The sequence below is a fragment of the Sus scrofa genome, chromosome 14, assembly GCF_054392235.1.
Source record: "Sus scrofa isolate SSC_HxYL_T2T_F1_AM1 chromosome 14, Sscrofa_HxYL_maternal_Yorkshire_Landrace_v2.0, whole genome shotgun sequence".
In the NCBI taxonomy this organism is placed as follows: Eukaryota; Metazoa; Chordata; class Mammalia; order Artiodactyla; family Suidae; genus Sus; species Sus scrofa.
In genome coordinates this window covers 32682825-32695625 of record NC_139396.1, presented here as the reverse complement: position 1 = coordinate 32695625, position 12801 = coordinate 32682825, and the positions used below count along the sequence as shown (strand labels likewise).

The following is a 12801-nucleotide window of genomic DNA, read 5'->3' as shown; positions in this document are numbered from 1 at the left end:
GGTGCATGGATTAAAATATACATGTGAACACATTTATGTATACATAGTTACTTTTCACAAATTTAATCTTACTATATAGAGATACACAAAAATATTGTCTTGCTATTTAATTTCTTCACTTACCCTTTTTAATGGATATGTGGTATTTTATTTATGGGTGTTCTATAGTGTGTTTAATTGGTCTTAATGAGTGTTTATGTTGTAAAAAGAATCATTGTTTGATGGAGCATTGATTAGTAGGATATATACTCTTAGAGGTGACATTATAGGATCAAGAAGGTGTGTACATATAATAATGCTCTGAGTGTACAGAGAGAATCTGAAACACTTTTTGGTTGTATTCTTGCACTTGACATTTGTTATATGCTATGCAAAGGGCTTATCAAGCTAATATAATGCTCAATTATGGACAGGTATTTCTGTCAACTAATGCAAAATTCTCTCCTTTAAAGTCATCTCTCAACTACTTCCAAGTAATTGTGGACTGTAGTCATCATAACTGCTAACTGAAGAAATTGGAAGTTTTCCATCCCCAAGAGAGGCAACTATGATCATTTAAGGAGCTTCTCCTTACTGAAAATATAGGCGATTGCAGAATTTAAGAATCTGCAAATTAAAAAGTTGCAGCTCCCTGATCTTCCGTGGTAGTTCCCTCCTCTGGAGTGACAGCCAGCAGACTGCCCAGCCCACCTGTCTGCCAGGCCCAGTGGCTACTAATTCAGTTGTCTAGATCCAAATGGGATCTAACAGGTTTTAAGTAGACTAGCTTGGAAACGGGGACCCAGTTAGAATTTCCATGATGAAACCTAACTGACTCCAGTTGAAAGATGCCCACATTAAAACATACTAGCTCAGCAGAGCAAATGTTATTTCTAAGGTGAGCCATGCCCAGAAGAGTTAATTTGACTTAGAGTAGTGGTTCCTAATACTGACTTCACATTAGAATTGCTGTAAAAAGAGATCTTTGAAAAAGCCCCAACCCAACCCCCAGAAATTTGGATTTGATTAGTCTTAGGTGGCGCAGCGGCATAATTAGATGATTCTAGTGTATAAACAGAGTTGAGAGTCACCGATAGAAGAAGCTTGAGAGCAGTGCTTCCCCTGAATGTAATAGGGAGCCTGTTGTAATTTGCAGCACACCTAGAATATAGCTAAATAAAATGATGAAAAATAAAATTTCCCTGAATATAGGAACCTACTTTTAAATGGTTGAAGTGAAGGATTTTGGTCGTAGATTTTTTTGTTTTTTAACTATTTTGAAGAAGGCAAAAGTATAGGACTCAACTGGAATTGCGTTGAACTATATCCCTGAGAAAGTAGCGAAGTAGCCACTTTTAATAAGGGTTGGTACACTTTTTCTGTTTGGGCCAGATAGTAAATATTCTAGACTTTGTAAACCACGTACAGTCTCTCTAGTTTATTCTTGTTTATTTTGCTTTTTCACCCTTTGCAAATGTAAAAATCATGCTTAGCTTAAGGGCCGTCCAAAAACAGAGCCAAATTTGGCCTGTGGGCCATGTTTTGCCAACCCCTGATCTAAGTAAGCATTTGTCACTTATTTTCCCATGAAACAGTTTTGTTGATGATGCAGTTATCTAACTAATTCTTATTTTTGTTTTGTCTTAGTTAACTCATCTGCTTACACTATTTACATGGGAAAGGATAAATATGAAAGTAAGTTTTCAAAAGCATTTGATTTTGAAATTTCCAGCAGGTAAGTGTTAATTGCCTTTTTTCCCCATGATTTGTTTCAATTAACTACCACTAACCTGTTATAAGGAATTCCAAATGATTACCTTTCTTAGAATTTTGTTATATCAAATAATGGTTGAGCTAATTGGACTACCTATTGCTGATTAGAAACTTACTTTACCAAGAGTTTTGTGGTATTGTTTGATTTAGGGTGATTTGAATCAGAGGTTAACCTTTGCTAATTTTCATCAGATACAAAGAATCTGTGGCTTGGACTTTGAAAAGATCATTTTCTGTACATATTACCTCATTTGAGAAACATCTGTTGGTTTTTTTGAGGCAGAAGATGGTTCTTTTTGAGTCTTGAAATATATTTTCAAGTTTCCTTTACCCCTCTCCTCAGAATGAAACACCTTATTTCATACTGTGCACATTCCTATAGCTAAATGATGGACACATTTGAATTAGCCATACTATGTGCTCTGTGTTCTATTTTACATTTTTCTTTCTTTCTTTCTTTTTTAAATGGCTGCACCTGTGGCATATGGCAGTTCCCTGGCTAGGGATTGAATCTGAGCCACAGCTGCAGCAACACTGGATCCTTTAATCCACTGCCCTAGGCCGGGGATTGAACCCGCACCTCCATAGCAACCCAAGCCACTTCAGTGGGATTCTTAACCCACTGTGCCGTGGCAGGAACTCTATGCTTTATTTCATTTTTATTTTTATTTTATTTTAATTTTTTTTTAGGGCTGCACCCGTGGCATATGAAAGTTCCCAGGCGAGGGGTTGAATCAGAGCTGCAGCTGCCAGATTAAACCACAGCCACAGCAACTTGGATCCGAGCTGTGTCTGTGACCTTCACTGCAGTTCATGGCAACACTGGATCCTTAACCCACTGAGTGGAGCCAGGGATCAAACCCACATCCTCACGGATACTAGTCAGGTTCATTACCACTGAGCCGCAACAGGAACTCCTATTTCATTTTTTAAAAGTTAGTCCTAACCTGCTAAATTAATTTTTGGACCCGCTAATGAATTTGACCTAAGTTCACAACCAAAACCCTGCTTAAGGGGATCACCTTTTTGATGGCACAAGTGAGGAGAGAGTCAAAAGTGAAGTTGCTTTCTTGATCAAGGGAGATGGGTGCTGCCAGCACCACCCCTCAGGGTGTGGAACACTGAGGTGAGAGAGGAAAGAACTGCAGCAAAGGAGCTTGCAGAAAATGACAGAAATCCTCTTCTTCAAGCTTGGAACGCACAGCTGCTCATCTCACGGGGGTAGGGAAAGAGGAGGGTCATGGGATGGTTCCACCTTGCAGAGCTGTGAAAGTTAAATGAAGGAGCTGGGGAGAGTGCCTGGCCCATGGAGGACTCCAAGTTGGCAGTGGTTCTCATCTTTGGAGCTCTGTAGTTCCCCAAAACTGCCTCCTTCCCCGGGAACACTCCAGGCTGGGTGTCTCTGCAGTCTGAGAGCTGCCTAATTCACTGCATTTGGCTTTCTTTAACTCTCAGGTGTTTTTTTTTTTTCCTTTTCTAAAACCATCCGTATCTGTTCTAGGTGTAGTTTTTACTGACAGTTTAAACTTAATCCTTTAAGAAAGACAAGTGTAGCATTCTTCACTATGCAACATTTGAAATTAATGAAATAAATAAGGCCCCATTTGATATTCATGAAATAATGAAATAAATTCAATAAATAAATAAAATAACAATATTAATGAAATTAAAAGATGTTAAAGAACAGTGATAAATTATATATATAATATATAAAACTATGTAAGTAGTTGTATTAAAAGAGTTATGTGTTTATAGTTACATATACTATATAGTCTCTTTGTAAGAACAGTGATTACATTTTTAAAATAGCCTATTCTCTAGTGCATATAGCACATCACATTTACTTCTCACAGCCTTGATTTTACTAAGGGCAGGATGGAACATAAATGAGTTTTGAGTGATTTATTTTCACTGAAAAGCTTTCAAGGTGTGTTCTTTTTACTAGCCAGCAGGTGTCACCAGGGAATGAAGCATTGCCCGAATGAGGCAAAAAGGTTCTTTTTCTGATTAACTGTTGGCTATTTGCTCAGCTTCTCACTTAAGCCAGTAGAAAACCATTCAGGAAACTCAGAGTCTGCAGATGCCTAAAGTACTGTTACCCAAGAGGGTACTCTGTCATCTTTTTGGTTTTCTGGAAGACAAATACTCTTTCAAGTTAGATAGATTATACTTTACATTTCCCTTTTTTTTTTTTTTTTTTAAGGCCACATCTGCATCATATGGAAGTTTCTAGGCTAGGGGTCTAATCGAAGCTGCAGCTGAGGCCCACCATCACAGCCAGATCCAAGCACCATCTGCCACCCACACTGATCCTTAGCCCACAGAGTGAGGACAGGGATCAAACCTGCATCCTCCCAAGACTACATTGGGTTCTTAACCCGCTGAGCCACAATGGGAACTCCTTGAGTACATTTTTAATTATCATATGTGAATCATTTTACCATTTTTAATGTTGTTTTTAATATTTTAAATAATGCTTCAGTGTTAAGCACAATAACTTACTAATTATTAATGTGTCTATTAGAGATATAGAGATAACCTTTCTGAAGTGATGTATATTGTTTTTTTGTCTTTTGTTTTTTTTAGGATCTCACCCAGGGCGTATGGAAGTTCCCAGGCTAGGGGTCAACTCAGAGCTACAGCTGCCAGTCTATGCCACAGCCTCAGCAATGTGGGATCTGAGCCGTGTCTGTGACCTACACCACAGCTCACGGCCACTCTGGATCCTTAACCCACTGAACAAAGCCATGGATTGAACCTGCTTCCTCACAGATCCTAGTCAGTTTCATTAACCACTGAGCCACTACAGGAACTCCCACATGCATACAATCTGAATGAACACTTCACCTTTGAGAAATACACCTTAAAGGAGTTCCTTGGTGGCTCAATGGGTTAAGGATCTGTGTTGTCACTGCAGCAGCTTACATCGCTGCTGTGGTGCGGGGTCAGTCCCTGGCCCCAGAACTTCTGCATGCTGTGGGTGCTGTTGAAAAGAAAAGAAAAGAAATACATCTTAAGGAAATAATCAGGAATATATTTACTTAAAAAATATTTACCAGGAGTTCCCGTCGTGGCGCAATGGTTAACGAATCTGACTAGGAACCATGAGGTTGCGGGTTCGGTCCCTGCCCTTGCTCAGTGGGTTAATGATCCGGTGTTGCCGTGAGCTGTGGTGTAGGTTGCAGACGCGGCTCGGATCCCACGTTGCTGTGGCTCTGGCGTAGGCCGGTGGCTACAGCTCCGATTCAACCCCTAGCCTGGGAACCTCCATATGCCGCGGGAGCAGCCCAAGAAATAGCAACAACAACAAAAGACAAAAAGACAAAAAAGAAAAAAAAAAATATTTACCAAAGCATTTATCATTAGAATAAGTTCAAATGTCAGCAGTAGAAGTTTGTCCGTGTGATAGAACCAAGTAGTCATTGTTTCCAAGAACTTTTAAATTTATTTTATTTTTCTCTACCAAATATATAGTTTAAAAATTCAAATAACAACAGAAAGCTTATGGTAAAAAAAAATCAGTTCCCACCCCATCTCCCATCTTTGCTAGTACCCATGTTCCACCCTCAGAGACAATTACTTTAACTTTTGGCTATTTCTTCTCTTTTTATTTTCATATGAGACAGAATTTTAGGTGATTTTTATTTTCTTTTTTATAGTTCTGGTGTTTGTTTTATTCTCTTCTTTTCTACAATTTTATAATTGAGAAGCTTTTTTTTAAAAAATAAGAAAACGCAATCCACTGATTTTAAAGTTCCAGCAAAATCATTTTAACATAAAAGTATTATTATAGTGAATCAGTTTTCTAAGATATCATTTAATATCAAAGCTGCTCTGATTTGTCAGTGTTAGTTTTATCTTCAAATAAAAATATACCGAACTTCAAATTATAAGTGTTATAAAATATACTAATTATAATTGCCCAATTATGAAAGTATTTTTACAGGGTTTTTTTTGGTATTTTCATCATCATAGCCTTTCTGAATTACTATTTTTCTCCATTAAGGGAGATAAAAAGTTTTGTGGAGAGGATTGGTATTTTTCCCCTTCACAACTTACGATAAACTCTGAATATTTCATTTAACCTTCTTTTAAAATTTTTTAAAATTTTATTTAAAAAAATTTTAGGAGTTCCCATTGTGGCACAGTGGAAATGAATCTGACTAGTATTCATGAGGATGCAGGTTTGATCCCTGGCCTAATTCAGTGGGTTAAGGATCCAGCATGGTTGTGAGCTGTGGTGTAGGTTGCAGGCGTGGCTCAGATCCCGTGTTGCTGTGGCTGTGGTAAAGGCGGTAGCTGCAGCTCTGATTGGACCCCTAGCCTGGTGTGGCCCTGAAAAGCGCCCCCCCCCAAAAGGAAAAATTGTATTATCTGGTTTTTATTGAAGTATAGTTTATTTAAAATATTTGTTTTAGGTGTGCAAAATTGTAATTCACTATTTTTATAGATTTCACTCCATTTAAAGTTATGAGAAAATAATGTTTATATTTTATGTGCTGTACAATATATACTTGTTGGTTATCTTTTATACATAGTAGATTTTTATCTCTTAAGACCTTCAGTTTTCTGTTTTTCCTTTGTTCTCTTCTGTCTCTCTGCAGATGAAGATCTGATCAAGTATGGCTGGCCTGAAGATATTTGGTAAGTAACAGTTTTGGCCCTGCTTTTTCTGGATCATTATTTACTTTCTTAGACTTGGCCAGCCACTGGCTCCTGTGATTGAAACTAAGACTCGTGCTTTTGTGTTTTGGTTTTGAATATTCAGTGGTAAATAGCCAACTGCTAGCTCGCTTCCTTTATAATTCCTGTGTAAAGTGGGAATGAGGTCTTAGGGCTGGATCTTCGCCGTGACCTCAAAGGTCTGGAACATGGGTTTGCTTTTCCCTCCTGTGCTTCTCCTCGGAGTAAGTTATCAGACCACTCTTCTTGAGTGTGTGAATGAGGGCTTCACAAGAAGCAGTGAAGAAAATAGATACAAGCTTCTGGGTAGATGGAATAGATTGAGCATCTGACCAGACCCAGCTTTGAAGAAAACACAGACTGGATTCCCTTTGTCTTCTCAACAAAGAGTTTAACTCTGGCTTGATCCAGCCCCTGCCCACTCTTTCTAAAATAATTTATGGAAGTTAAAAAAATAATAATATATACTTTCTTAACCTCTTTCCAGGATAATTTTATTTTGCCTCTCACCAAACCCAGTCTGAAAAAAAAAAAAAACAACAAAACAGGAGTTCTCTTGTGGTGCAGTGAATTAGGGATCTGGCCTTGTCACTGCAGTGGTTTGGGAGACTGCTATGGTGCAGGTTTGATCCCTGGCCCAGGAACTTGCACATGCTTTGGGCAAGGACAAAAAACAAAACAAAACAAAACAAAAACCCACCACCACCACCAAAACAAATGCACAAACACCCTTTCATTTGAGATTATTTTCTTTTTCTAACCGCTTTGGAGTGCCATGTGGCTTTTTCTACCACTTAGACCCAGAACCCGTTAGGAGTTCACAGATTCTTGCGTGTAACACTGTCAGACTTAGTTTGCTTTCTTTTTCTAGCTGCAGCTTCCAGCTTTCCCTCTGACCCTTTCCCTGTCTCTCTCCCAGAGCCTAATTCTACCTACTCTACAGCAGGTCAGGGTCCCCACACCTCCCAACACCCACCTCCCAAATGCTGGCCCTGGGGAGAAGCACTCAGATCCAGTTTGCTTTAGAGATAGTAATGATGGATATTTATTGAACAATAACTACATGCCAGGTACTGTTATGTGTTTATCTCCACGAATAACATTTAATTTCACGACAGCTCTGAGATAGTTACTACTATTATGCCCATTTTTCAGATGAGGAAACTAAGACCCTGAACAGATCCGCTCTGGTTGGTGCTGGCCCCAGCCAGCTGGAGTTCTAGGTCACTGTTTCCTCTCCTAGCAGGCTGTTGCTGAAGCTCTCGGGACCGCTTTTTTTTTCCAAGTGTGGGCCCAGACTTTTCACTTAATTCCCTGTAGTGACAGTTTAGGCTGCCACTTTTTACCTTTTTTTTTTTTAGGGCTGCATGTGCGGCATATGAAAGTTCCCAGGCTAGGGGTTTACTCAGAGCTACAACTGCCAGTCGACGCCACAGCCACAACAACGTTGGATCCGAGCTGCATCTGTGACCTACACCACAGCTCACAGCAATGCGGGATCCTTAGCCCACTGAGTGGGGCCAGGAATTGAACCTGCATCCTCATGGATACTACTCAGGTTCGTTACTGCTGAGCCACAGTGGGAACTCCCTAGGCTGCCACTTTTTAGAAGAACCGATTGATTTTCAGTAAGGTGTACAGCATTGGACATTTAGTAGGAAAAATATGGCCCAGAGACTAACTTAAGCCATCTTTAGACTTCTGTAGGCACCCACTGAAAGGCATCTCTCTGGCTCCATCCTACCTCATTCTGAAGGGGCCACTTCATAACCCCAGTGGAAATACTCCTCTGACTGTCTGCTCTTTCTGAGGTCCACAGTCCAGAAACCCAGAGGCACTAGAAACCTGAGGAAGTTTAGAGTCTCTTTTTTTGGCCCCCTCTCCCAGTACAGTGGCCTGTCTTGTAAACTCAAGATATGTCACCAAAATGGACACTGCTTGGTACCCCCTTACCTCAGTGGGTAGGTTGCACTGCTCAGGGCTTCTGGATTGAGAGCTTCCCTAGACTATAAGCCCTCCGAGGATGGTGATCCTCCTGCCTTGTTTATCGCTGCATCCCCACTACCCAGCCCTGGACCTGGCACATAGTAGGTGTTCAACAAATGCTGACTTTCTAATTGACTCCCTCCGCCTGTCTAGAAATGATCTCTGCTGGACATTTCACAATAACTGCATTCTGATCATCTCCATTTTGAGCACCTGTCACCCTCAATTGGATTATTTTAGTTGTCCTTAGAGCTCAAAGATCTCCAGATCTGTGTCACATAGGAGATTAGAATGATTGCATCTGCTGTAAGGTTTGGGGCAGAAATACCCGCAGAGGAAAGGTTGCATATTCAGATGCACCATGATAATCAATTCACTACAGCTTTTTATATGACTTTTTTTTTTAATTAAGTAGAAGAGATATTTCCAATTTACAGCCTACACCTCATGAGACTTGATAAAGTGGACTGCCTTCTGGAATGCTTCTTACCAGATGGGCTCTCTATAGCCTGGACATCCATTTCAACACTCTTTCATAGTCTGGAAATTGAACGCCTGTGGTCAGAATTGGTGACTTTTACTTCTAGAAGCTATTCTGGGTCTGATGTGAGCTGGAATAGCCCTGAATTTATGAACCTGTTCTGCTTCATAAACCATCAATCTTGGAAACATTCCTGGGTGTGTGAAGAAGGAGTCAGTTGATCTACACTCCAGTGCAGATTTTCCTGGGTCACCCTGACCTAGACTCTGGAACTTAACCTCTGTGAGCACCAGCATCTGAGTTTATACCATAAAGCCTCCTGAGGTGCTTTTAAGCAAAGAATTTTTCTAGGATTAAAGGACAATAGAACTAAATTCATATTTAAAAAAAGGAAAATAGAAGGAGTGTGTATTTATACTCTTGCCTCCACATTCCCTAATGAGTAGTATCCCCAGAGACCCCACCTAGAGGAGTTAGACCACCCAGCTTGGGGTGCCCTGCATCTCTGTGTTCTTGGGTCAGGGATGCTCATGGATTCAAGTTTTTAGTCTTTGCATTTGGTAGAGGGTAATCGTGATTAAGCAGGAAAAGGACAGAAACAAGGAAGAGAGGGAACTGGTGGACATCATTTAAACTTGGAGCGAGCATTTGGGGAGGTTTGGGATGGTTTTTTAAGGAAACAAAATAGTTTGTCTACAGAGCTGGCTTTGTTTGTTTGTTTTACATTTCAACCAAAGCCCCGCAGACCATACATCCCCCTGTCCTTTGTAGAGGTGTACACAGAATATTTTTAGGACAATGTCATGCCTGAAGTTAATGTAGATGGGCAGTGATGTTCCCAGGTGTGTTTTAGTACTTTGACTACTGATGTATGAAATAGATATATAACCTTTTGTGTATTTCTTTTGAGGAAAGTCCACATCAGAGACCTTTAAGGAAAATCAGAATACAGTCAAGCTCCTAAGGGCATGTCAGAAGGAGTTGTAAATAAAGAACTGGCTTAAAACAAATTGAGTGGGAGCAGTTTTCTCGATTGAGCTTGCTCTTACTGGGGTATTTCCTTAAGATCCTGAAAGAGGGTAATGAGATATAATCTCCACATTTTCAAAAAATATATTTTCTGGGTGGAGAATGCAAAGCCAAAGACGATAATCAGTAGGAGTCTCTTACATGGGAATGCAAATGAGTAAATGAACCCCTAGGAGAAAAATAAATCGAACTAAGATGTTCTGTTCATTTCTGGCTATCAGTAATTGTTGGGAATAAAACCCAGAGTCATCCTAATTTGCCAAAATTTTGTCTGTGTCCAAAGAGACTAGCAAGATGCTTAACCTTTTTAAGGGGGCATTAGGAATAGCATAATCATAACTCTTGTATAGGATCACACAGTGTACATCTTGCACTGAGTGTGAGTGCGTAACCATTTTTGGTTCTAAAAAATCCATTAATGCTGAGAAAATGTCTAGAGAAATACATAATGGATTGTGATGATGTCGCCTTAGGATTTTACTGGACATTCCTCAGTCTGGAAAGGTAAGGAGTAAGGAATCAGTGACTCAGGTTAACAGAAGCATGAAGTGACAGCAGGGCGTTACTGTTGTTTGCTAGCATCTGGAGGCAGCTCTGGGTGTGGAAAGAGAGATCAGCTCCATTTGGTGAGTTGTAAATGTGAAAAACTTGATATCCCCAAATGTTGGACTCAGTGAAAAAGGAAGTAAGTTTTAAAAGAGTTAATTAAATTGGTGAATGATAAAGCCTTAATGAAAGATAGATTTAGGAACCGGGGGGGGAGGGCATTTGGAATATTTTTAGGACAGTGCCATGAAGGGCAGTCACCATGCTTTTCCAAAGACATGTATTAGTGTCATCATCGGATACAAGGCTGGATGAGTTGTTGGTCTGACCCATGGTAATCTGCTTACCGTCTTTGTTTCTCACTCGACTCTTCCATCTCTGTAGTTGACATTCTCTTTGGATTGTTATGCCATCGTCTGGAACTTAGGATGTCCTAAAACCTGTCATCTTCCCCCCCCCACCCCCAACTGGCTCCCTCTTCAACTGGAAGGTGTTTCTGTCAGTGGTCCTGTGAGTCTCCTAGGCCTGTAGCCCTGGAGTCTTGATGCCTTCTTTCATCCCCTTCTCTTTTCACCTAAAATTCCTTTCCCTGTGTTTGCTCTAAGTCCTGTGCTTCAGCCTGGGACCCACCAAATCTCAGTTCACTGATGAAGCCATGGGTCACTGATAGTTCTTTCTGACTTAAAAAAATCCCCCTTCCCAGGGCATGTATGACTGCCACTCCCTGCATCTTGGCACTTAGTCTCATACAGCATCTGAACTTGTCATGTTTTTCTCAACTCTCCTGGTTGATAGTGAGCCCTTTGGAAGCAGTGACTGTGTTTTCTGCTCCCCGTAGTATTTTAGAATGAGGTAGGCACAGAGTTAATATTTTTGGATTGCGATGCTTTAAATGCAGGTGGCCTGAGGAGATGGTTGTCTTGTACCTCTCGCTAAAAGTGGTTTTCATTCTTTGTAGGTTTCATGTGGACAAACTCTCCTCGGCTCATGTATACCTTCGATTACATAAGGTAACTGGGTTTAAACATGGATTCGTGACTTTTTCTTTAGTGATGAGCATCATATCTGGTCCTCTATCCTTTTTTTTTTTTTTGGCAAATAAAAATTGCTTATAGTAATAAATATGTACAGTAGTCTAAGAATTAGCAAATGAAGCAGTGTCTTCCCTTGGCCCCGAAAACCACTCAGAGCAATTCTGGTGATTTGTGAGGCTTGGAAGGAGCACAGCACACATTTCCCAGCCTGAAGCACTGCCTTGTCCCACTAGCCGAGGTGTGCTGTGTGTCGTCTCTGCTTTCTCTCCCTCTCCTTTTAGTTGACACTCTGACTCTCTGTCTTCTCCCTGGAGACCATGTTGTGGTTCCTTTTTCTGAGACTCCTGTGATTCTCAGGCCTCACTGAGGACACATGGTCCTCGTTATCAGGGGCTTCTTTGAGAGGCTTAAAATGATTGCAGTAAAGGAGGAAGATTTAAAGTTCCCTAGTACATAAAACCACTATTTTTCCAATCTGTCTTGACATCCATGTATTAGATTTTGTATGGTTGAATCATAGGGTATAGGTAATTATTATGTGTATTGCTTTTTATTTTTATTTTATTATTATTATTATTTTGTCTTTTTGCCATTTATGGAAATGCTCTTGCGGCATATGGAATTCCCAAGCTAGGGATCTAATCAGAGCTATAGCTGCCAGCCTACGCCAGAGCCACAGCAACGCGGGATCTGATCGAGCCACGTCTGCAACCTACACCACAGCTCAAGGCAACGCCGGATTCTTAACCCACTGAGCAAGGGCAGGGATCGAACCCTCAACTTCATGGTTCCTAGTCGGATTTGTTAACCACTGTGCCACGACGGGAACTCCTGCTTTTTAAAAAAGTATTTATTTTGGAATGATTTTAGATTTACAGAAAAGCTGCAAAGGTAGTACAAGTTCCTCTGTACTCCATGTCCAGTTTCCCCACTGATGACACCTTACATCACCCCAGTAGATTCGCCAGAACTGAGAAATCAACATTGGTGCATCACTGTTAACTAACCTCCGGGCCCTATTTTGATTTCTCCAATTCTTCCATTAATGTCCTTTTTCCGTTCCAGGATCCAGTCCAGGGTCCCACATTGCATTTCGGTTGTCATATCTGCCTAGTCTCTGGTCTGTGGTAGTTTCTCACTCTTTTCCCTGTTTGTCATGACCTTGACAATTAGAGAAGTACTAGTCAGGTATAGTATGGACTGTTACTCAGTGCCGGTTTATCTGATTTTTTTTTTTTTTCCTTTCATGATTTTTTTTTCATGATTTTTCATGATTTTTTTTTTCTTTTA

General features: G+C 40.4%; 1 protein-coding gene across 7 annotated transcripts in view; it reads left to right on the top strand.

Annotated features, from left to right (window-relative positions):
• The window catches only part of CCDC25 (coiled-coil domain containing 25), a 39411-nt gene that overhangs the window by 3390 nt on the left and 23220 nt on the right, over positions 1 to 12801 (top strand). For 3 of the 7 annotated variants that reach the window (XR_014825656.1, XR_014825655.1, NM_001243572.2), the window contains 3 exon segments: positions 1627 to 1674; positions 6357 to 6396; positions 11436 to 11487. Coding sequence is in view for 2 of the 7 variants with exons in the window: in NM_001243572.2 (NP_001230501.1) it covers positions 1627 to 1674; positions 6357 to 6396; positions 11436 to 11487 (140 nt within the window). In the remaining 5 variants the exon portion in view is untranslated. 7 annotated transcript variants of the gene reach the window in all.